The 24421-nt window shown below is 33.5% G+C and overlaps 3 protein-coding genes across 9 annotated transcripts in view; 1 reads left to right on the plus strand and 2 right to left on the minus strand.

Annotated features, from left to right (window-relative positions):
• Window positions 1–24421, minus strand: part of LOC127855158 (uncharacterized) — a 112766-nt gene that overhangs the window by 16478 nt on the left and 71867 nt on the right. The window contains exons 1-4 of one of the 2 annotated variants that reach the window (XM_052390562.1): window positions 3907–4076; window positions 3177–3259; window positions 1650–2750; window positions 942–1343 (exon numbers count right to left, since the gene is read on the minus strand). In XM_052390562.1, the coding sequence (XP_052246522.1) occupies window positions 942–1343; window positions 1650–2750; window positions 3177–3249 (1576 nt within the window). In that variant the 5' untranslated portion in view covers window positions 3250–3259; window positions 3907–4076. Of the gene's footprint in view, window positions 1–941; window positions 1344–1649; window positions 2751–3176; window positions 3260–3906; window positions 4077–24421 lie in introns of those variants that run through there. The other variant, XM_052390563.1, reaches the window with a different exon arrangement.
• LOC127855161 (uncharacterized) lies at window positions 9227–15919 on the minus strand. 3 transcript variants are annotated; one of them, XM_052390572.1, is made up of 4 exons: window positions 15896–15919; window positions 12986–13083; window positions 10876–11468; window positions 9227–10423 (listed from the first exon to the last, which is right to left on the minus strand). In XM_052390572.1, exons 2-4 carry the CDS (start codon window positions 13044–13046, stop codon window positions 10250–10252), a joined length of 828 nt encoding a protein of 275 aa, XP_052246532.1. In that variant the 5' UTR covers window positions 13047–13083; window positions 15896–15919; the 3' UTR covers window positions 9227–10249. The 3 variants fall into 3 exon arrangements, with proteins under 3 accessions (XP_052246532.1, XP_052246530.1, XP_052246531.1); XM_052390570.1 differs by lacking the exon at window positions 15896–15919 and adding an exon at window positions 15726–15788; XM_052390571.1 differs by lacking the exon at window positions 15896–15919 and adding an exon at window positions 13310–13335.
• Window positions 15927–24421, plus strand: part of LOC127855160 (uncharacterized) — a 99027-nt gene continuing 90532 nt past the window's right edge. Inside the window, exons 1-5 of one of the 4 annotated variants that reach the window (XM_052390565.1) lie at window positions 15935–16102; window positions 16846–17112; window positions 17323–17359; window positions 17587–17682; window positions 18142–18914. In XM_052390565.1, the coding sequence (XP_052246525.1) occupies window positions 16046–16102; window positions 16846–17112; window positions 17323–17359; window positions 17587–17682; window positions 18142–18524 (840 nt within the window). In that variant the 5' untranslated portion in view covers window positions 15935–16045 and the 3' untranslated portion in view covers window positions 18525–18914. Of the gene's footprint in view, window positions 16103–16845; window positions 17113–17322; window positions 17360–17586; window positions 17683–18141; window positions 18915–24421 lie in introns of those variants that run through there. The other 3 variants (XM_052390566.1, XM_052390569.1, XM_052390568.1) reach the window with 3 other exon arrangements.

A 24421-nucleotide genomic window follows, 5' to 3' on the forward strand; every position in this document is an offset into this window, starting at 1 on the left:
GATTCCCAAAGCTCTTATCGTGCACGTTGTGTAAAGGACTAAAAAGCAAAAATACCCCCAGTGCGAATACTTCATGACTGTCATAATTTAATGTAGAATACATATAACACAACAAGTAACAATCACAAAAAGTAATAAATATCACGAACTGTATACAAAACATCAATGGAATGAAACAAACGATAAACATATATTTGTTTGCTATACAGCAACATAACGATGTGTTCAAAAAGTGAACATCACAGCAGCTAAATACCAGTACGCAAATATTATGTTTCAGTTGATGAACATTATCACAGCTAAACACTGTCATTTAAATGACTTAAAAAACACACATACAATTATTTCGTTAGTTGAAGAGTTGTGCAATTTCTATACAAACATTTTTTTCGAAACTTAATACAAAAATTCACGTGCAAACATGCAATCTATGCTTAAACATCCTACATTTATTAGAAAATAATTGTGTACCTGATTTCTTCTATAAAATTATATATAATGACGTTAAATGGTTGGAAAGAAAAGAACATTTTGTGTAAAAATTGTCTTAAAACATACAGATCTGATAGTGTGTGCTTTATTAACATAAATTACACGCTGAATACCTCTCTTATTTTATAGTCGTTTTATGAAAGAATAAAGGGAAACTAGCAAGTTCCGGGCGACCAGAAACGACCGAGCGAATCTTGCTTATCAACCCAACAGGTCCATATACTTCAGACTTTAATTATATTCATTATTTTCTACAAGATTGTGTCCTATCAAAATTGTCCGAGCCCATTTTTCGAAACACAACAACGTAGTGTAATGTAGAACGAACGACACGGGACCGCAGTTTGTTGCAAAGCAATAATTGCAAAATATATAAAGCACAAAACTTCATCAAATTATATCTCAATCGATCTTGTAAGCACGATTAAACGTATATTAATATACTTTACCAAAATCAACCGTCCCCATCGGTACGGCACCCTTCTGATCTTGCTTGAATGCTTTCAAAGCAGCTTTCTCTTCTTTCTTCGCCGCCGGTTGTTCTTGTAAGACTGCTTTCTGTTCCTGCTTTGCTGCAATGTTGTTCTGTCTTTCCTCTCGTTTAATCGCCTTCTGTTCTTGTCGAACGGCCTGATTTATTTTATTTTCCCCTTGTTTTGCGGCCGTCAGTAATTGCTTTTGTTCTTTAAATAGTTGTTTTTGTTCTTTTAATGTCAATCTCGCTTCTTTACGTTCTTGGGCGCACTGTTTTCTCAGCTTGGCGTATTCTTCTTTGTCTCGCCCCATAGTTTTCAAAGAAATTTGACCTAATACCTCGCAGGCCGGAGAAACGGTAATAGGGGCCTCGGTTACTGAAAATAGAGAATATTTGAGATTGAGTGTACGGATCTTATCGTTGACATTTACTTGGAGAATAGATTCGTTTTTACGTTTATTGGTATAAATACACGAACAATCAAGAACCAATTTAAAGCAAACCAGACCTTAACAACACGAACAAGAGCAGTAATATATGTTTTATTTAAAAAAAGCATTTCACACATTTTAAATTGTGAATAAGTCATCATCAATGTACCAAATATTGTTTTCGGCAATAGCTTATTTTGAGAATGAGCGAAATTTAACCGTTATAATGTATTTTGGTAATAGACGCATACCTTCAACTACGACTGGTCTTGATCGTCCTTCATAAATATCGCCGACCCATTGGTCCGCAAAATTATTTCCATTTCGCATCAATATGTCGTTAGTACCATGGTTCAGATCCAGTCCGCTAAAAATAATTGTTCCAACCCCACTTAAAGTTTCCGCAATTGGCTTAGAACCTGTCGGAATTCCAACCGTTCCTAATGGTAATACACCCGTTTTAATGGGATTGACTTTGCTAATGTCCATTGTACCAATTGGTTTGCCCGGCTTGAAATTTGTTCCTGTGGCTAATGGTAGGTGGTCGATAGGACCGATTGGTTTTGGTAACTGAATGGGTTTAATATTCATCCCTGTGTTTGCAACTGGTTTTCCCGGATTAAAATTTGTATCGGCTGACGGTAGCTGGTCGACAGCACCAATAGGTATTGGCAACTGTATGGATGTGATAGGTTTCGGGTTCAATGGCATTGCGTTCACTGGCATTGAACCAAATACTGGACCAGACGGGTTGGACACAGTTGGTGAAATTGGTTTCGCAGGCGAAACATTGACACCGAAATTTGCCTGCCCTACAAGTTCGCCATGCATCCAGTTATCGGATGGTTGAAATACGTGTGCTGATCCGTCTTTCAGATTTACAAACGAACTTCCTTTTGGAATCCATGGAAGAAAGAAATTCACTTTCGAGTCCACGGTTGGTTTCGGTTCATTCACAGTGCCTGATGGCATTACCACACTCCTGTCTAACGGGGTACCAAGTGGAGTAACGAATGAATCGTTTGTCTCAGTTGGTAACATACTTCCCCCATTGTTTAACGTTGTTATTGGCGAAATAGATCCGATTTTGTCGTCAATGGCATTTGAGGGAAAGGAGTTACCTATCGGCAAGCCTTGGTTGAAACCCGACGGATCTGGATTGGGGTCATTAGAATCTGATGAAAATGGCAACTGTCCAGGCAAATTTACGTCTGTTGGTGGGAAATCGTTGTTCGCTGGGAAAGCGTTATCTGGTGGAAAAGCATCTGGTGGGAATGTGCCAGTAGAGCCTACTGTACTGGTATCAGTTGGATTAAGCATGGCGAATTCCTGGAAGTGGCCGAGCAAATTACCTGTAATAGCACATTAGACATTTTAATATTCATCATAAACACGCTTTTAATGCTCTTAAAGATTCTAAAGCCCAATGTGTATTTAGGGACAGAAAATGCATTACAAAGTTCATGTTTTAGTTGCATTTTATCAATAAGTTTGAATAGCAATATTTTATTTTCCAATTAAAACATACCAATATAATGTGAAACAGTCACAAATTAAATATCTTAACAGTTGAATACATACAATTTAAGAGCACGAGTACAATTTAAATCGTACTAAACGATTTATAAGCACATCTTTTTTAACAATATCTGACATACACCTTGCCAGAAATTGATTGTCTTACAGAGCAAAACAATGACGTCAAACTTTCTGAGCCGCTTTCTGAACGGCCGATCATATGTTCAATCGAGTCTCGAAGTAATGCCAAATACACTTACCTTTTATAATTGGAAGTAGTCCTTGGCCAAGGAACATCCAAATTGCGAGGGCTCTTTGCAAGAGACGAAACATCTTGTATAACCTGGAAATGAGCATAAATAAAGAACATTAGAAAATTGCATATTTAAATAATAATTCATTCTTAAAGGTACTATTATTATTTTTGATAGTACACATTCTTGCATAAGATTTTATTAATTTATTTTTAAAATACGTTATGATATCCTAAACTAATTGCATTTTATTTCTAAAAAAATATTGCCCTGATGAGTACGCGAATGAATAATAAATAAATGATTTTTATAACTGAATGCACTTTACAGTTATTTATTGGTCTCGCTCTTGGGAAACCGGGCTTAATGCAATTGCGTTAAGTGTCGTCAAATAGTGCAGTCAGCACAGGCTTATCAGAGACGACACTCTCCGCCAATTAGTTACGTAGTAACTTCCATTAAACAAAAAAAAAACACACAACAACAACATTTAAAACGCGAAAAGTATCTTCCCTTATAAGCCTTCGCGGATTGCACACGCTAATTTGTGACGACATTTTACGCTCATTCATTAAGCCGGTTTCCTACCGAAAGGCTCAAATGTTTTTTTATCATGCTGAAGTAAATGCATTCTTAACAAGTTCATCGAAAAAATTGTGTATGAACGAATATAGAATTTTTAAAACAGCATGTTTCTAAATACTAAAAAAAACTGAATGTAAATAAATGTACTTACGTTATTGTTGTCTAAATCATGTATTCAAAATCACAAGTTTCTTTCCAACTACGAAGAACATAGAATGTCAATATTATGCGTATAATGTGATTTAATATTTATTTATACACACGGTATGATGCGGCTTAGTATTATGTTGAACACAATGACGTTGTCAACGTAAAACAACGGGGCGTAGTGTTTACGTAAATGTTTTCAGATGATTGATCGACCTGAAAACCAAAGACGTGTTTGACAAACCGACGATAAACTCGCGCGAAGAGAAACTGAATTACGTAATCCGTCTTTTTAACGTAACGTAAATCCTGATGTGGTCCGCTTGTTAGCACGCTTAGTCATAACCACATTAGCCAAAAATAGACGTCAGTGCGCTCATCAACAAATAGAAGTAACAGTTATTAAGTGAGTGTTTGCTGATGGTTTACATAAACTAAGAGCTTTATTTTGGTGATCCGAATCAGAAATTGGATTACAACCACACACTTTCCTTTTGAGGTTAATATTGAAGATCTTTTTTTCTTACAAACTTAAAATGAATTGGCAATACTATGATTTTGTTTTACAATGCATATTGCATAGGGTCGATGACTTTTCACTTTGACGTAATGGAAAACATACCTTTACCAACCTTTTGCAATCATTTTCATGAGCCACTCATTTGCAAGGGTTACATAGGTTAAACATAGCACTTTCATCAAATCAACTGTTCGTAATTGTTACCTATTTATTCGAAAATCCTTTCTGTGGACAATACAATAATTTCGATGTAATAAAACGACATCGCTGAACCAGTTTTAGTATAATTAAAAACCGTATTTTATTGATGAAATGTGGGGAAATCAAAATATTGCAACGAATATTGGTGGTATAACTTGCACTTAACCTAATATTTGACAATGTGCATATTGACTTTATTTTGCCAGCATATCAAGTGCTATAAGTAAACCAAAGTCATTCAGATACGTATACTTATACATCTTGAATAACATAAAAAACATGCACATTAACAAGCAACAAAGCGAAACGTGTTTGAACTTTCTCATAAGGTATTCGCTTATTTCCGAATAGACGTCATTGCGGTGCTTTCAATAACCACAACGATTTGAACTTATGAGATCATTCAGCACAGCCAATAGCCCTTAATATTCATTATTATTTAGAAATATTTGTTTGATAGTATTTTATTAATATAAGCTGCAGTATGAGTTTCATCATGAGATCGTAATTTGGAAGCGTTTTAAAATCCATGATGAAGATTCTGTCTTACTCGACAACATGACTGCTAAAAACTGGATGATTACGCTATAAATTAAAAATACGTTAAACTTTGTTTACACCGTGAATAAGTAAAAATGTATCGCGAATTCTTACCTGGATAACTGATATACAGTAAAACATTGTATGCTTGACGTAAGATCGACGCACGATATGCTCACGATGCACTTAGGATAGGCTGACACATAAAGCGGTTGCGATGATGTCAGCTGCCCCTGATACAGCGATTGGAGAGAAGACTCGAATTGGCCATACATCCGACCCATGTTTTCGACAAAAAACTCACATATCGGTTATGACCAATGCATTTTTGCGTACCAGTACAAATTTCACACACACCACATAATGGATTTAAAAAAGAAGGGGTGGCAAATAAATAAAATAAATATTAATGAAATAATATAATAATTATTGTAATAATATGTTTTTTTCTAATTGAATATGTGTTTATTTATTATATTATTATAAAAGAGTATGTAAAAATCGATTGCAACTAGTTGTCTCTAATTATAAACTTTTTCCATACCGCCAAGGACCTGAAGTACATAGGCACGGTGTCAAAATTATTCTTTGACCCTTCTGTTGTTGTGTTTTACTATTGTTGTAACTAATAATAATCCCGTAGATGAAAGTGTCAACCGCGGTATATTATCAAGGGTATAATGCACAATTAAGTTATCATATGATATATTCGATCACCATTTTTATGTTATTCCATGATGAAGTTGGACCATTTGCATGCCAACTCTTTGACTTGAAGAGAATATGTACATGTATTTCTAGATGACTGTAAATAGATAATGACTTGTATTCATATATATTTTGTTGCACTTGTTCATAAAAGGTTTGTAACAGATTGTTTCAAACTAAAGTATTAAACATTTTTGGTTCTTGTTGACATATATTTAATACCGATTATACATCGAATATTCTGTTATGGTAATACTTAAATATTCAAATATTCGATTACCAATTTTGCTTTTCGTTGTCATCCCTAGAAATAACAATGATTGTGCGTGTGTCTTTAACAGTGATTACGGACCTGTATATTGAACACATACGCCACAATACCAGTCATTAATAATACCTTTGTAAATGTATTGTCTCCCAATTTGCTGCGTGTTGTTATAAAGGTTCACAGTATGTATTTTATAGTAAAGGTTAACGCTCCTAAAAGATAATAGTTCAAACTATGTTATGAAATCTTGTGTCGAGTTGCAATGTTTCCAATTATGGTAAACGAGTTAGTCTGCACCATAACATAAACGCTCTTGCAATACAATCTGCTTTACACTGATCATTTACCTCTATATCAAATAGGACCCCCCAAAAAAACAACAACAACAACAACAACAAACAACAACAACAAAAAGCAAACAAACAAACAACAAAAACAGCATATTGTATTTCCCTTTAACATTTGATATATCTCATTTGTTGCACTGCTTGTTTGATTGAATTACGTACATGATAACGAAGTGATCATGGGTTTAATGTCAATGTTAATCGTGATGTAATATTTATTAACAGTAACTAGAATAACAAGTTTTTAATCGAACCACAATCGTATGCACTTAATATATAATTGATAGCCAGTGTTTTTATGTTCTAAATTTGTGAAGTGAACTCGAACTATAAATAAACTCCTGCGTAGTACGTATCCAAGGCAAAGGTAAGGGCAACCTATGTACGTCTGTGCATACGTACCTGTTTTTATATTTCCATAGTTCAGTTATAAAAACAAAACATGGGTCATTTTAAATAAAATTAATACCATGCATTCGAGCAATTATTTTGTTTCAACAATATCTGAATACTTATCGATGCATTGGTTTAAGTTGAATATTTGGTTTAAAATTATGTCCAATAGAACTACTTTTTCTCCTGTATTAAAGAGATGTTTAATATTGACCTCCATCTTTGATGATATCTAGCGGCCCCGTATCAACGACTAATTCATAGTTCAGAACAAGCTTACTATTACGTCGTTACGTATATGATGTCAGATATTGAATACACATCAAGACGTTATGAAAGGTGAACAAACACGTTCTCCAAAATTCAACAAAAGTATCAAAGTCACGCTATAAACATCTCGTAGTATATTCGATATAACAGGAAAACAATAATGCGCGAAAGATACCAAAAATTGCAACATATGTCAGTTGATATTAAAATACGTTATATAATACGTCAGTGTATTGCGTTTTGCAGTTCGCACAGACGAATGAAGGTCGACACTTCCATCTAAACTTTATTTTCGCTTTGAAAAGATTTCTTTAAAACTAAAACAAATACAGTAATGTGGAAAGCGTTGTTCTTGATTAGCCTGTGTGGACTACACAGGTACAGGTTAATATGTGATGGCACGCTACGTTCATTCATTAAGCCGCCCCGTTTTCGCACAGCGAGGTTCGTATGTTCCTGTGCAACAAAAACGTATATTGCTTAAAGCAATTTACCAAGCGTGATTTTTACGAAGTGACTGATATTACAAACTCAATATAAAAAACACTCTTGACAAGTGTTACTAAGTATAGGCAAGTTGAAACTTTTCAATCATAAGACTGTAAAAGGTCATACATGTCAGCATCCAACTCAGCATACCTTAATGTAACCAACCGTTTTATAGCATTAATATACCAAAACAGAGTGCTATAAACTTATTAATTAACTAATTTAAACAAAAAATGTTTTATATTATATTATTTTCCAAAAACTACTCGGTTATGTATACGTTATGTTTTTGTTTCGGAAAACATGTATATGACTTTGAAAAAGCATCGTGTCACGTGATTATAAAAAAATGTAAGCATTCAAAATATTATTCAACGAAATGTAAACACACCGTGTGATCTTGATATCAATTTTACAAACATACATCAGTGCTGAACCTACATTGCCCCTTTAAATGGTATTTGCTTCTGTCATTTTAAGCGATGCAACAAAACAAGTTCAACAACTAAGTTTACATGTTTTTATCAACTTTTATTGGTTGTAACAATGAACAAAATGTATTGTTTATAGCTTTGTTACATTTATTAAGATGTACAATGAGAGCGTTAACATTTGTTTTATTTGTAGGACATTAATGCATTCACCTTTTGAACGACGAACTCATCATTCAAGTCCCGATTATTTTGAAAGCGCACTCATATGGAGTACATGAACTGCGATCTTCAAAGTTACATGAAAGAAGGGCTTAATTTTCAAACAATGCGTTGCAAACGTACAGTGTTTGTTACTTTGTTTTAAATAAAAGCAAACAGGATATTTATTTAATCAAATACATATGATAACATCACAAAACAATCATTAAGTGTGAATCTGACATACGTTCAAGTGTCATAAATAGTTCATAAAATTTTATAATAAAATAGTCGATATATAAATTTGGCTGAATTGAGGAAAAACCAGTAATTTTCCGATAGTTGCGACCTTTGTACAGTAACTATATGTGTGTGGTATCCGAACCAATTGTCACCTTTGAATTGTATATTTTCATTTTCCGTCTGCTAAGGTTTGCTTTAAATAGTATTAGACGCGCAATCAGGTCTTTATTTATTATGGGTTACATGTGAGGTTTAGTTAATCCTCCGACCGGTTATTAACCGAGATATTCGTACTTTGTATTGACCGTACCGATGAGATCGTCCCAATTTTTGTTTTGTCATCTTATGTTTGCAGTTGCTGTTCTGTTATAAACGTGAATGGCTAGAACAAAAATTTCTCAACTGAAAGAATTTGTGGCCTGTTATGGTTTGTTATGTTTACTATGTCTTTCTTCTATGAATAGAGTCAAATAACACATAAACAACTAATACAACAGAGTTGAACTTTACTGCTGAAGTCTTCTCGAATGACACACTCTAGTCGGATGTTTCCATTATAATTAATTCATGTATTTGCAAAGTACATATTGTTCCGTTTGTTACAAGAATCATAATGTATACGACGACAACAATATCTTCTGAATTATCATTGACATCTTTTTTTGATGAAATGTATGTCCTTTAAATGAAACAATGAAACACATTTTGTAGAATGTTATTGTTTAATTATTTTATTGATTTTGCTTTATTACAACGTCGTGAATGCAAGTTCTTATTGATTATATTATTTTGCAGTTTAATATAAACATACTAAATTTGTGAACAATAATACAATTATGTTGTTACATATTTGTTACAAACAAGCAATATGCAATTATTAAAAATGATAAAAAACACGTTAAAAATAAAAGCTTTACACCAGCGGTGTATAAGTGTTAGTGTTAACACATTGCACATATAATAGTAAGGGAGCGCCTTTCACGCGCACACTGGTTTTAATATAAATAGATGTGTACATCGACATATGAAATTTGTCATTTTAATAGTAACCTGTATTTGAAGTGTTTGACAAATTGAAAAGAAAATAGCAGAATGTAAACGTATGGGTTATTTCACACATGTCCTTGAAAATAATTTTGAAATAAATTATAATAAATATAGACATCTTCATGAAACTATATAACAATAACGTTGCCTTGCAACAATAAAGGTATAATGATCCCTAGTAAAGTATTAAAATCTAGGCAAATTGGAATTACACAAGGCAGTGTATATGTTGTCAACGGTGCATTTGTTTTAATTACAATTAAACAGGGTGTGTTCAATATTATAAATATAAGTATTGGTTGTCTTATTTTGATGACACTAACGACATATTAGATAAAATAAAGCATATACGAGTGCACAGGTTAAGCAACTATTAAAATAATCATTAACACGATTAACCTGTTTTTATGTGGTATGTTTGTCTGTAATGTTTCTTAAAACGCATATCACACAGGGTTTACATTTCATATTCCTATTGGCAGTTACAGTTAAAAATACAAATACAAATACCACAGAAAGCCGAAATAAACTTCGATAGGACGTCTACGACGAACGTTACTTAAACGTTGTTTAAGTTGCGGTCAAAACCAGTTAAGTCCCACATATCATCACATAAAACGAGCGAAGATTGATTTTCATAATGTGTTTGTAATTCGAGTTTAATTGTGATGGATCGTTTCAACGCGTGGTTACATTTTAGACAACGCCTGGTGCGCAGATTCGCCTTCTTTGACGTAACCATGGTGATTCTTGTTATTTCTGTTTAGTTTCTTCTTTCCATGAAGTCTCTTATGAGCGTTCTTCATTCGCTTATTCCCTGGTTTTGCTGGTAGTTTTACATGCTTTCCCTTGTTTTTATGCGGTTGTAACATACATGCAATAAACATTAAACGCTCCTTCATTGATTACTTTTTTATTCCTTCTAATTTCAAGCTTATACATGTGCTTTTAAGTTAACAAACGAGTTAGCAGATATATTAAAAAACACTTACCATTTAAACAAATGAACAGGCAGACCAGACGTGTTGACGATTAGAAATTTCATTTAAGAATAAAGACAAGTATAACTAAACAATTACATTTTTTTTTAAATTATAAACAAATTACCATAACAATAAACATAAACTGTACGAAATTACCTGCAAGAAAAATGACGCTTGCTATTTATAACTTTGCGACCATATATGTATATTAAATAACGACTGATATTAATGCAAATGCGGAAAATGGCGCCTCAAATGTGGGGATCAAAATAACCAAAACGATATCAGTACATCACTATAATAACAATTTAGCACTTGTTTCAGAATCTTACCCCGCCTTTAAAATGTGTTGATCCAACCTTATGTACCTTGCCGTCACGTGTTCGTACTGGAAATTTCAACATTCTATGAGTTGGAGCAGTCTTATGGACGTATACGGGAACGCTGATATCAAACGCGGGTTTCGAGATATCTACGAGGTGCTCCTTAATATAGTCGGTTGATAGATCGGAGCCCTTTCCATCTTTGTGCTTCCCGTCTATCGCTTTAATTACCTCACTTAGTCCGTGTGCAGCTTTATCAGTCGGCTTTCCGTGGAGTTTGTCTAACTTTGCATTCAGTTTGTGGTTCTTTCGAAGAGACTTTTGTAGCGTCTTTCGATGTAATCTTGCAAGTCGGAGCTTCTCTCTCAATTCCTTTCTCGATAGTTTTCTTTGTTGCTTTGCTAACTTCCTGTGTGCTTGGATTTGTTTTCGGTCATGTGTTGCGGTCGGCAGTTTTACGCCCCGTTCTAGAACAATGCTGTCTAAGACCTGGTTGCCGACGATTGGTCGTTTTCGGTCATTGTCGACCAATGAAAGGCTTTCTTGCAGGACGTGGTGGATCGCGCTGTCCTTCACGTCTAGGTGTGGAGGGATAATCTCATCTGCAACATAATAAACATGCACATTCTGTGTTATCATTCAGTTTAGCATTATTAAACTTGGACTAATGGCCAGTAGTTAAACTGTTGAATGTTTATACTATTAACAACAATGGCCACTCTTTATTATAGACATAATTTACAATATCAGTACATACCACGGGAAAGGTCGCACCCATAACATATTCATTGTGTTGTTGTGTTTCGTTTTGCAAATATGTAAGATTATATAATAACATTATTCTTTCAGTCTTTCGTATACACGAATTTGCTTATTGTTTTTTAATTTAGCTATCTTTAAAAAATTCTATCACATAGATGCTTGTGTGTGTGTTTAAAATACATGAAAAATAATCTTAGTCTGAATAAATGAATGTTTCGGGTCAAAATAAAGCAAAATAAATCTTACACATGTTGCGCAAAGGCTAAACATTGGGTTAACACTCGCTTTTAAAGACTATGTGTATTTCAATAAGTTTGCTTAGAAACGACCACTTACTAAATTGATAGCGGATATTAGAAACATTAATATTTTTTCATGGAGCGCTTTCCTTGTATGGTCAATTATTAACACAGAAACGGTTCGTTAAATATCTCACCGGTGGTGAACTTACATTTATTCTTGAAAGAAAAGCCAATATAGCTCTCAAGTACCTGCATATGCAATACAGAGGATGACTGATGTAATACTTTCAATACAAGTGATTCCTAATGTATTGTAAGTTTTTTAAAATTAAATTATTGTTTAACTTGGTTAAAGATACTGTGTTAAAGATAATTTTACATGATAAACAAAATGCTTAACAACAATAACAGAAATATGTAATATGTATTGAGTCATAATTATCCGTACATAAATATGCTTAATGGAGCGAATTATATTTTGCGCATATGGAGGAAATAAATTGCTACAATAGCAAATTAAAAAAATGCACTGATACAGTTAATATTACATTCTACCACGAACCACGACTGGTTTTTTATAGACAACCAAGGGATATAAGTGTGGGCTACTTTTTAATAAACCGTAGGCGGAGCTTACAAAAGTTCCGCATTTTGAAGAAATCGAACAGTAAAATGAACTTGCTTAAATGAGTGCACTAGCAATCTTCATACACGCAAACAGTTTCTAAAATATGTAGCACCGTTAAAACACATAAGCTGTGCATATAAAAGTCTACAAGAAATGTTTGCGATTGGTTAATTTGGATTTATTTTGAAAGGTTTAACATAAACGTTTCGCATTATACATAAGATTAATATAACGTCATGGGCGAATCGCGCTCGTGGTTTAATTCCTACGCATCGGAACTACAAAAGTTGGTTATTGCTGCAATTACCTACATGCACCCTTAACCGGCAATTATTTCTTAAATATCTGTAATATGTTGTGCACTATGCAGTTTTAAAATACATATCTATCAGAATATAATTGAATAAATATCATATATGAGCATTGCAAAAACCTCATGATGTAAAACTTTTTTTGATATTCATAAAAACACAGATGTATGACTCACTTGAAATAGTGTTTCCCAAACAGGTGCAGATAACAGAAATCAGCAACACCAACAGCTTCATCTTTGTGTCGAAATTGTATTATCTTCAAGATTTATTTCTGCAATTCAAAAAAAAAACATAAACATACTCAGAGTCTATATTAAACTTTGGTGCCAAAAAGTATTTTATTCCACACAAAGATCCATATATGTGAGGTATGAGCGATGTCAAATTATAGACACCACATGTTACAATTATAAAAAACAAAACGTTCCCTTCTGTAACAACCTGATGATAATATCATCATAATATTAATTTATCCAGCAACCATTTACATTACCTACCTTAGTCAGACAGTCTTTGTTTGTATACCGTTGATATCTCACTACAGTTAGCTTTATACGAATGTGAAGTGTTTATTTCTTTGCAGGCGGTTATGCGTTTCGTGAATACGTACTTGGTTGTCATTAACCCTCATTTACATACTACATTTGATAAGTCTAGTCAAGTGTTTTTTACGCCAATAATACACTGTGATTAAACGCTATTTACATATTGCTAATTTTGTATAAAAATAGTGACTTTAATCGACACATTATCAACACATGTGCGCAGTTGTTTATTTTTTTTTACATTCTAACTAAGCCAATGAGTTACCTCTTAGCTTTTAATCGGCGTTGGTAAAGTTGACGAAATATTTTAAACTATAAACCGTACACAATATAACTTCGGGATGAAATTAAGACCGTTAGAGACCATTCATAAATTCTCAAATGCACTTAAACCGAATATGTATTCAAAACGCTCGACCAGAACGAAAAGGCTATATTTTATATAGCTGAATAGCAGTATTATTGTCTTTATCGATCTGAAGTACCTGAACGTATATGAAAATTCATTATATATTTTTAAAAGATAGGGCTTTAAAATGCCTTTCATCGAATTTTGAATACAAACGGCATTGATATAGGAATAATTAAAATAAAGAAAATCATCAGGACATGTTCCTGTTACAATTTGGGCTTTATGTGTGGTTATTGGCGGCCGAATACGCAGAACACTAAACGAAAAATAATCATCGCTTTGAACTGGGGTCACCGCCTTGAACTAATCAAGGCCTTAGCAAATGATAATGATTTTTTATTTAAACAAGTTACATGGAACTTCGACCAGCATTAGGGCTCGACTGGTCATTGTCGGCTCGGGTAGTACTTACATGTACCTCGGGTACTTTCAAGTATACTTAAATAAACCCCGGTAAACGCATAGGCAAGGCGTTGAACATGCAAAATAGTCAGAATGTCACAAATTCAGCAAAAGTGCAAATTACAAAGTCATTATCGTTTAAAATTTATAAACCTATATATAAAATTGTAGCTAAATATCATCTGCAAACGTTGGCCATAAATAAATTGACCAAGTTCAACCGTTTAAAAATAAAAAAAAAATCTGACAAATCGGACGAAATCGACAGTTTTCGCCAGGTAAGACAAAAACCCGCACTCCGATCTAACCATAACCATTCGTGTAAGTACGTGCTTACAAACAATACTATCACAATTCATCGCTTTACATTAATGAAAAAGAGTTAAATAAACAACTTACCCCTAAAAGCTTATTCCAAATGTTTATAATTTCTTTGCAACAACTGTTTGAACCTTATTTTATTTACTTGAACACGAAAGTCGCCATTCATTTCCGCTGCTAGAATCATGTGCTCTTTAACCCGGCTTAGCACTGAATTACACTGACAGAGCCAGGCACAGAATCATCCAATCAACAACAACAACGACGTTTTGACAAATGGCGACCGCTGATTACTTTCACGGAATGGATGTTACTAAATGAAAAATACTTACTCATTCTGATTGTATTGGAATAATTTTTTAGGGGTAAGTTGTTTATTAAACTCTTGTTCATCAATGAAAAGGGATAAATTGTGATAGTATTGTTTGTAAGCACGCATTCACACAAGGGGTTATGGTTAGATCGGAGTGCGGGTTTTTGTCTTACCTAGCGAAAACAGTCGATTTTGTCCGATGTGTCAGTTTGTTATTCTTAAACGGTTGAAATGAGGCCAATTCATTTATGGTCAACGTTTGCAGATGATATTTAGCTACAATTTTATGTATGGGTTTATAAATTGAAAACGATAATGACTTTGACATTTGCACTTTTGTCGAATTTGTGACATTCTGCCTATTTGGCATGTTCAACACCTTGTCTATAAATAATATACAGTTTTTTGTGCCGGGACCTTATGGGTAAACGCTAAATCTGACGTCGTCGCCCTTTTTTTATATAAATTAATTATGTTCACATATATGTCAATTTTCTGTTAAATGGCCATAATATTATCGAAACTCAAAAAGCATGCTGATGCATTTAAAAAAGAGAATTTTGTTTAAGATAAACACTACCGTTTTATGGTAATTTGTAACGCTTTTTATGGCATCGGATTTCGGGCGGGTAAACTACTCGGGTCTAATATCGACCGTGTACGTTTATGTATATTTACTGTACTCGGGGTACATGTTAGTATACTTAAGAGAACCGGGGTACATGTAAGTAGTACCCGAGCCGATAATCATTTATTATGACCGATCGAGCAGCACTGGGTATATCAGAGAAGCCTTCAAGGGTATATAATGATTCGTTTATAAATAACAACATTACATATGCGGATAGAGTGACATTACGTATTAATAAATTCATTTTGCAATTAAAAGAGAATACTTATTTTAAACGATATTGATATACATCGTTAAAAGCCAAAGTGTTTAAGCCATGTAAACTCCCCACTATCATGATACATAAAGCAATAAAAGGTTACCGTGTCTGATAATACATTAAACTATAATCTCTAAATATCTATACATGTAAAACTATGCAACATGTTAAGATATAATTATAATTAACACAGTACATACATATCGACTCAAGTATACACGTTTATCTAATTGTTATCTGTACAATTTTACTTGCGCGTGACCGCGGTAGTATTACGTGTTCTTAACAAGGAAGTATTTATAAACTTTGTTAAACAAATAGACCTGTCACCGTCAACGACAATCGATATCATGGTGGACACAAAACAGCAGAATGCGGAAGAAAAACCTAAAAGTGTGGATGTAAAAGTAAGGTTAATGTTTTGTTTTTGTTTTGTATCATTTAACATGAAGACTCAAATAACCCTTCACAATATTAAATTCTCATTATTCATATTTTAACTGACATGCAAACATGCTTAATATTAAGTAATTTCCTATCAAGTAGAAACTGATCAACGGTTACATCAGTTAATTTATACCTGGGTACTTCTACGTCGTATTTTAATATAGGTCGCGCCTACGCTTCTATAAATAGCACGGAATTGAAAATGTAGGCTTTATAACTTATAAGATACTGACAAGTCTTTATCACAGAACAAATGGTGCGCAGTTATGCTGCATTCGAAAAGGCATTTGTCTTCTCTGTAGGTTAAACGTTGTGTGACGCCTACTTTTTTATTATACGTTTATCACTTCCATGTTATCTTTCTTCGATGTTAAATTCCTATCTGTATGGATGACGCTAGCCCATGTGTTATTAAACAGAATAATACTTTAAGACATTTTTTTCTTTAGTTTGAATATAAAAGAATCAATTTTGAAATATTTTTTATTTTTGATATTATTATAGTATTATATTATATATTGTTTTTGTTACGTTTCGAGTGGATTTACCTCCGTTTCAATCCCATGCACAAGTTACCCTCCACGGCCCGGTTCTGACGTCTAAATTTTATTATGTACAAGTATGTCTTCCAATATTATGAAACATCTGACTTACTGAATAATAAACTGTATGACTTATTTTGGCCTAACACACAGTTTAACAGTTCCAGCCTCAGCACGTGGTATTGCTGATCGATTGCCTTTTGCTGGTGCTGATGTCAGTAATTTTACTTGGGATGACTATACACTGGCGGGTCCGTAGAGATGACAATGTCGTGTCTCATACCGCGGAGCTGTGTGTTAACTGCACGGAGCTGAAACCCTGGTACGATCCAGAACATAGTCCAAGGCAGGTTGACGAACTTCTGCAAAGAGATGGAAACACGTGTTGCGGAAATGCGGACGAAATTCTTCGTTACTCTGCAAGAAAGGTAAATATGTTTTTATACGCCTACTTTAGGGATCACCACAACAGACTGTCATCAGCAGTTATATTCATCATCACTATTATTAACGCTACCATTAAACCAACGCAGTCATAGCTACCACAACCACACCACAGAATTTTTCGACATGTCAAATATCAGTTTTCAATTTTAATTGTTAAATACATGAAGCTAATTATATTTCTTCATTTGCAGCAAATCATGGAGGGGTTTTATCTACAAAGTACTCATTGTGAGTATTTATCAAGCACATTTATTTTGTTCCAATTTATGAAGTGTAAATATTATATATAATTCCTTTTGATAAATGACTTGCATACAATAATGTATTGAACAAAAGAATATATAAACGTCACAACGTGCAATTATTATTTACTAATAACAAACCAATTGTTTACTATGAATGCTATTTAACATCAATTGGTACTATTAATGAATAATTAATATTTATTTGTTAAGCTTATCCACACGGAATAAACTTACTGTGCGATACCCACGAACAGATTAGTCCATACGCCAAACTTGTCGGTATCATCGGAACAAAATCAAGCGAAGGTAATTGACGTATGGTAATATGCACAGCGTTAATGTATTGTCTGTTTTTTCCAAGCGTTTATAAACAACACGTAATGTAAGTAGCTATATTATTTTGTATATTTAGCATGCACATGCATAGTGTGCGATTATGTTTCTTTAGATGTACACAGGCTGTAAAATATAAGCTAACCTTATATTTGAGGTTAGGTTGTACCATTGTAGCATAATATAACATAAATGATATTTGGTACGATAAAATATATGGTCATACATTCTGACCAGTTTTTTTTAGTTATTTAGTTATTAGTTGTTTTAAGTAGAAATATCTTACTATTGCTTCATAACTATGACAATAAGTAATTATCATACACTCGGAGCCCTGTTCGTCCAAACTCACTCTGCTTTATTGATGGAAACAACCTTTTTCTATACCTTCGGAATAGCATTCTTCTAAAAGTGTAAGCACTTCTCTTGCAGGATTCGTCAAATTTATCTGGAGCAAGAACGGAAACACAACGGTCGGACCAACGATCCAAGACATTACACATTTACATAATGTAGGCGAGATCTTCATACGCAGACCAGGGAATTACGTGGTAAGCGTCAATTTGGTGACAAAAATGAATGCTTCCATTCCCAAGCAAGTGTTACACTTCATCCACGTGTTGTCTCACACACATGGGACGCAAAGGGTTCTTGCTGAACGGAGGATGTCGTTCAACGCCATGCATCAAAGTGTCAGCGCTTTCCATGGGGTGTACCGCCTTGATCTGCATGATCGATTGTCCGTGGCATCGGCACATTTAGAACACATTGATATTTCGAGCGCTGATAACGTTTTTTCTGTCTACTTGGCATAAATGTTTGTTTTAAAATTCGATAATGTATACGTGCAAATATTACTGATATTACATTGTTAAAATACGTTTCTTAAGGATTATTCAATATACCATATATGTAGTTCAAATAAATAAGCACATACTTATATTGAAAACCAGGCGTATCGGAAAAACGAAGACTGTCATAACTAAAAGCCTCAATTTGAAGCACAGTTACTTTGCACTTTCGTGTTGTAGAAAACAGCTCCAAGGAAACAGTGCGATATAATTTGATATTGCAAAATGTTTTTTCTTCTTTCCTTTGTTTGAGTATTGAAATTTGCTTTCAATGGCTTGTTGTGTTAATGTGGGGCCAATTCTATGGTGTGTATTGCCTCAACATTCGGACAATATTAAATGAAATAAACCATTTACAGGAATAGTTATAACTACTTCTACTTCAACTACTATCAACACTACTGCTACTACTAATCCTCCTGCTACTAATCCTCCTCCTGCTACAACTACTATTACAACTACTACTACTACTACTACTACTATTACAACTACTACTACTACTACTACTACTACTACTACTACTACTACTACTACTACTACTACTACTACTACTACTACTTCTACTACTACTACTACTACTACTACTACTACTACTACTACTACTACTACTACTACTACTACTACTACTACTACTACTACTACTACCACTACCACTACCACTACTTTTACTACTACTACTACTACAACTACTACTACTACTACTACTACTACTACTACTACTACTACTACTACTACTATTACTAGTACTACTACTATTATTATTTCTACTTCTGCTTCTTCCACTACTACTGAACAATGGTTTAACAAGTTTTTATCGAATTTTGCAGCCGATTAAAGCATGTTAATTATTGATCATTGGTAGATCGTATGGCTATTAATCCCAGATGAATGTTAATCATTGATTACTAGGCGGATAATATTACAAACGACATACGTTAAAGCATATTCCCCTTTTGAGATTTCTTTACAAATTCATAATGTGTTTTATTAATACAAAACCGTGCAACCAATTGGAATCATTAAATTTATCTTCCTCATTCTGTCAATGGCTGTGACATTAAGCTTGAATTAAGAAACAAAACAAAAACGGTTTGATCTGGTTTGCTTATTTTTAGCGCCTTTGTAAATGAGAGCAATGAATAGCACGTCAGTTTATATCGTTATTGATAGCTTGAATATATAATATACAACATTTCACTTTGTTGCTCAATCATATCTGGCATTTTTTCTGAGAAAACGGAACGCTTTTGTGTTGCATCCATACAAGGTAAGTGCCATACTATATAGCGAACAGATTGATTAAGATGAGTGTTTACTTGAGTGTTTGATTTAAACAAAGATTGATTATTCATCTTTTATATTGTTCACTTGATGGGATATTTTATACGTTTCAATCCTATATCACTTTTTTACGTTTAAAAAAAAAATATTTGTATTTTTGACTCGTGTTAAAGTTTTATTACTGATCATTTGACACAAGGTGCATTCTGTATTTCTTTTCTTGCTCAGAACAGAAACATGAAAGTTCATGTCCGTTTAAACTAAATGGCGATATAGTAAAATAAATTTCCTACATTTTTTAAAGTTTAATAAATTTGATCAGTTACTAATACCATGACAATAATCATATCGTATGGACCTATACACACGTATATTAAAACCTATTCAATAATTTAGTGATTCACACCAGCACACTGTAATTATTTACAATTCGAGACAGTGATCTCAAAGATTCCTTTCAGCAACATAAAAATATACGCATTCAAATGTTAATTCATCGTATATGTATATACCGAAACAAAACTCATCAAAACAACAGTCCCATTATTTAAAGAAATAACATTCACGTTTTTCAAAAGTGCAGGAACTACTATCATCATTGAGAGGGATAAACTTAATAAATACTTGTACAAGATAAAGGGAAAACTTATTTAAATAGATAAAATTATCTTTTGTTAACAACGAATATATTTTATTTATTTTTTAACGCATGGTCCGGGGAAACATTTGGCTAGATACATTAGACACTCGCGCATGAATAATGCACGTTTCAAATAAATAAACAAGCTAGAACTACTAACAAAGGCGAAATCGGATTAATCACACTATTGGTATATTAAGACAGCACATGACTATACCAGCTTGGTAGATGCTTGTCTACTCTAAAAGCACTTGCTAATGTACATGTAGTGTTAAAATCTAAAATAACTTTATGTAAACTCTTGCGACTAACATTTTTGACATTAAGACGTAGGCACTGTACGTTAAAAAGATATTACGCAATTGGAATGATGTATTGCACGTCACAGTGATGCATTTGGACGACACATGAGAATGTCAGCTGGGAAACGGCTTGCATACTCTAAAACAACGTAGAATCCACAGTTAAAGCGCTTTTGGGACCTTTAGACACGTTAACGTTTGCACTGTACGATATAACCTAAAATAAACGCTAAGATAAATATAAAGGTTTAATTTTGTACGGGATATTTTAACAATGAACCATGGGCACTGTACATTTAAAGATTAAAACAAAACGAAGCTAAATCGAATAAATGGTAACGTGTTCGAGAAGCTTTTAGACGTTATCATATCAGTGTGTCGGCTGATTGTGTAATCGTAAAGCAAGTAGTAATCCATTGACCTGTTAAACTCCTTTCTGAGATGTTTAAAGTCTCAAACACGTGCAATGTGCGTTTCAAGCTCGTACCAACGCTAAATTCGATATAAGGTCACGTAAACGTGACGAATTTATAAGGAACGTTACTATATCAGCAAGCTAACTGCTTGTATACTCTGAAAACACGTATAAGTACATATTCTGTGAATACCTATGTGTGTCCCAAAGGCTCTTGTTTGGAACTTTTTGATAGTCCAACATAGTCTCTGCGCATGCAAATGTAGTTAATATAATTAATAGTCACTTGCACATGACAAGTTTAGACAGCACATGACTATGTAACTTCATTATGTAAGCGTGCTAGACGTTGGATGCTCAAACTGGTCGATGCATGTTTTAATGTAAATAAAAGCGCGGAAAACAAATGCTATTAATAGTAACGTCCATGCGATGCATTAAGACGGCACGTGACTATATTAATTTTGTTTTTAGTCAGAAAAATCTCTTGTATGGGACTTTTGTCAACTGAGGCATCGGCACTGTTCGTTAAACAGTAAATGTAAGAACGAAAAATTGGATGAATTGTAAAGTGCGCGTGTTTCATAAAGAAGACACATAACTATGTCCGCTTTTTGCTGCTTGTGCACTCTTTAACGCATGTATTAAACAATTCTCTAGGAAAACTATTGTTTGCGAACACTACTCACGCTAAAACATGGGCATTGTGCGCTATAAGTTATGAAATGTTCAAAGAGCGGACAAATTACAAAGCTTAATTTGATAAAACATTATAATCTGCACGTGATGCATTTAGACGGCACGTGTCTTAATCTGGTTGGTAGGTGCTCGTGGAGTATGAAAGCTATAGTCTCGACAACTCGTTTTTGGGACTTTTGTCACTGAACATTGTGAACTGCACGTAATAAAATAAAATAAATACTCTTTATTAGATGAATGGTCACATGCACGTGACAAATTTAGACGAAATGGGACTATGACAGTTTGGGAGCTGATTGTGTGCTCTACAAGCTTGTATTAATCCAATATCGTGGAACATTTTATTGTGGGATATTGGCAATTTAAATAATACACATGTACGTTAAAATTGTAGAAACGAAGTTTATAATTATGCATGATAAAACACACAATCCGAAATACGTTTTGCATTCGTTTTTTGCTTTACAAAATAATTTACTGTTAAAAAATACTACGTCCGTCCGTCATGTCCATAAATTCCAGAAAGTTTAATTCAAACTAGTGTGTTTCGTCAAAGAAATTACGCCACATGATGAATTTCATATATTTTGTAATATAAATCAAAGCGCTGATGTCATTGCAAAATAAATAAAACATTATTTTGTGCAACGGTATGAGGAAGATTCATTAAAAATCACACCAAATAGTGTTCTGGATAAAGACGGGGATGTCCGACAAACTGTAGTTGTTTGCTCTTTTCACGTTTTTTTGTATTATAGTCATTGGGAAATGAAGTTCTACATTTTAATGTAGTCAATAGAAAGGCCACGAACACATTAATATTCTGCGAGTATTATGTTTACCATCATCAAATGAACATTAACAATCGGTTTTCAATTTGATTTGATATCAACACTCATTCCATCTCGCGAAACCCTTAAAGTGTCGCAATTCTTGTACTACTAATACTTCTATTTCTACTGTAACTACTTCTACTACGCCATGTACGTGGACTTAAATAAACACCAGATATATGTGTGTATAATACAATCGATCAAATCACGTCTAAGCTTTATGTTCGAATAACCATTTCGAATCGAAAGCATCCAAACAGCCAAATAGGGGTTGACGTGTGTTCATAGACCGGTATTTTGACAAATGACGTCATTTATAAAAGATTAAATAAGGCGTTATATTTCTTGTTATTGCAGAATGATAATGCTATTAATCGCAAAAGAAAAACATTTTAAACAAATGTGTGACGTTTTATAGTCGCTTTATTTTGGAACATATGGCACATTATATAGTTTTAATGCACTTCTTCATGCAAACAGTTTTTGCACACTTATTTTCATCACGTTATCTTAAAACGAAACATTGAACGACCGTTATGGCATTGAGAGTTTAAAGATTTATACTGTGCCCACATCATAATGCCGCGGTCAAACTGTGCTATCACAGAAATAAAGAGCATGAACAATATAAGAATGGAAGTCTTCTGCGTAAGTTTTAGCTTCGGTTCAAATAAATGTTTTGGCTGCCTGACTGATACAAGTTATATTTTATGTTTTTCAACATGATATATAAACTAATACGTAAAACCATTATTAAAGACATTTACCGTTAGATTTTCAGCATTTAAAAATAGTGTAAATAAAAACAAACTGAGTTCACCATCTCAGCTTTCGCACATAAATATGTAAATTCATGTTATACTAGTCGTCAGAGAAATAAAACCAAACTATTTTCATACGAAACTTTGATCATCTCAAATGAATATATTTATTTTCGATTGAAGGGATTTTGAGACATATTGTTAACATATTGTTCGGGGCATAATTTTATCTTACATTAATGAATGTTGTTATTACCTAACAAATATGCAATCATAATTTGTCGAAAATACCCGAAAATCAACCATGTTTCTGAATTTAGGGCAAACGTTACAATTCAATAACAGATGTTAACACTTTGTCTGGAACAGTATTGTGTTCGGCATATATGGGTTTTTAATATAATATTAATGCTATATAATGGGGATTTTAAGCTTTTTAAATTGATTTAACAGCGTTTTGCACTTTCTTCATAGTATAAATCCTACTAAATTACTGACCTCCGCCCTAAATTGAACAAGACAGTGATTCGATTGCAATTAAACACTTAAGTATTTTTACTTAAGAGTTATTTGGTTCTAAAGTTATTTTTTTAACAAAGAATAAAAGACGCAAGCAACATATTTTCTGTACGTTTTAAATGCAAATTATTTTGTCAAACATTTAATAATATTATATTGTGTAAGTGACGTAAGTAATTTATTGTAGAACGCATTTCCATGATAAACATAATAAGTCAATAGTAAGTGCAATAATATTTTCTGACGATCTTGGCAATCAAAAGCAGTCTAAACGAACCCTGTGGTGTCAGCCATGGAACTATACAAAATTTCACGGTGTGTCCAAATGCATTTAATGCGACACACGCGTGATTGATTTTTTTAAATAACATTGCGTTGTTTACATGATCCACATGAAATGATGCAATACGT

The sequence above is a fragment of the Dreissena polymorpha genome, chromosome 13 (genome assembly GCF_020536995.1).
Source record: "Dreissena polymorpha isolate Duluth1 chromosome 13, UMN_Dpol_1.0, whole genome shotgun sequence".
Classification (NCBI taxonomy): Eukaryota; Metazoa; Mollusca; class Bivalvia; order Myida; family Dreissenidae; genus Dreissena; species Dreissena polymorpha.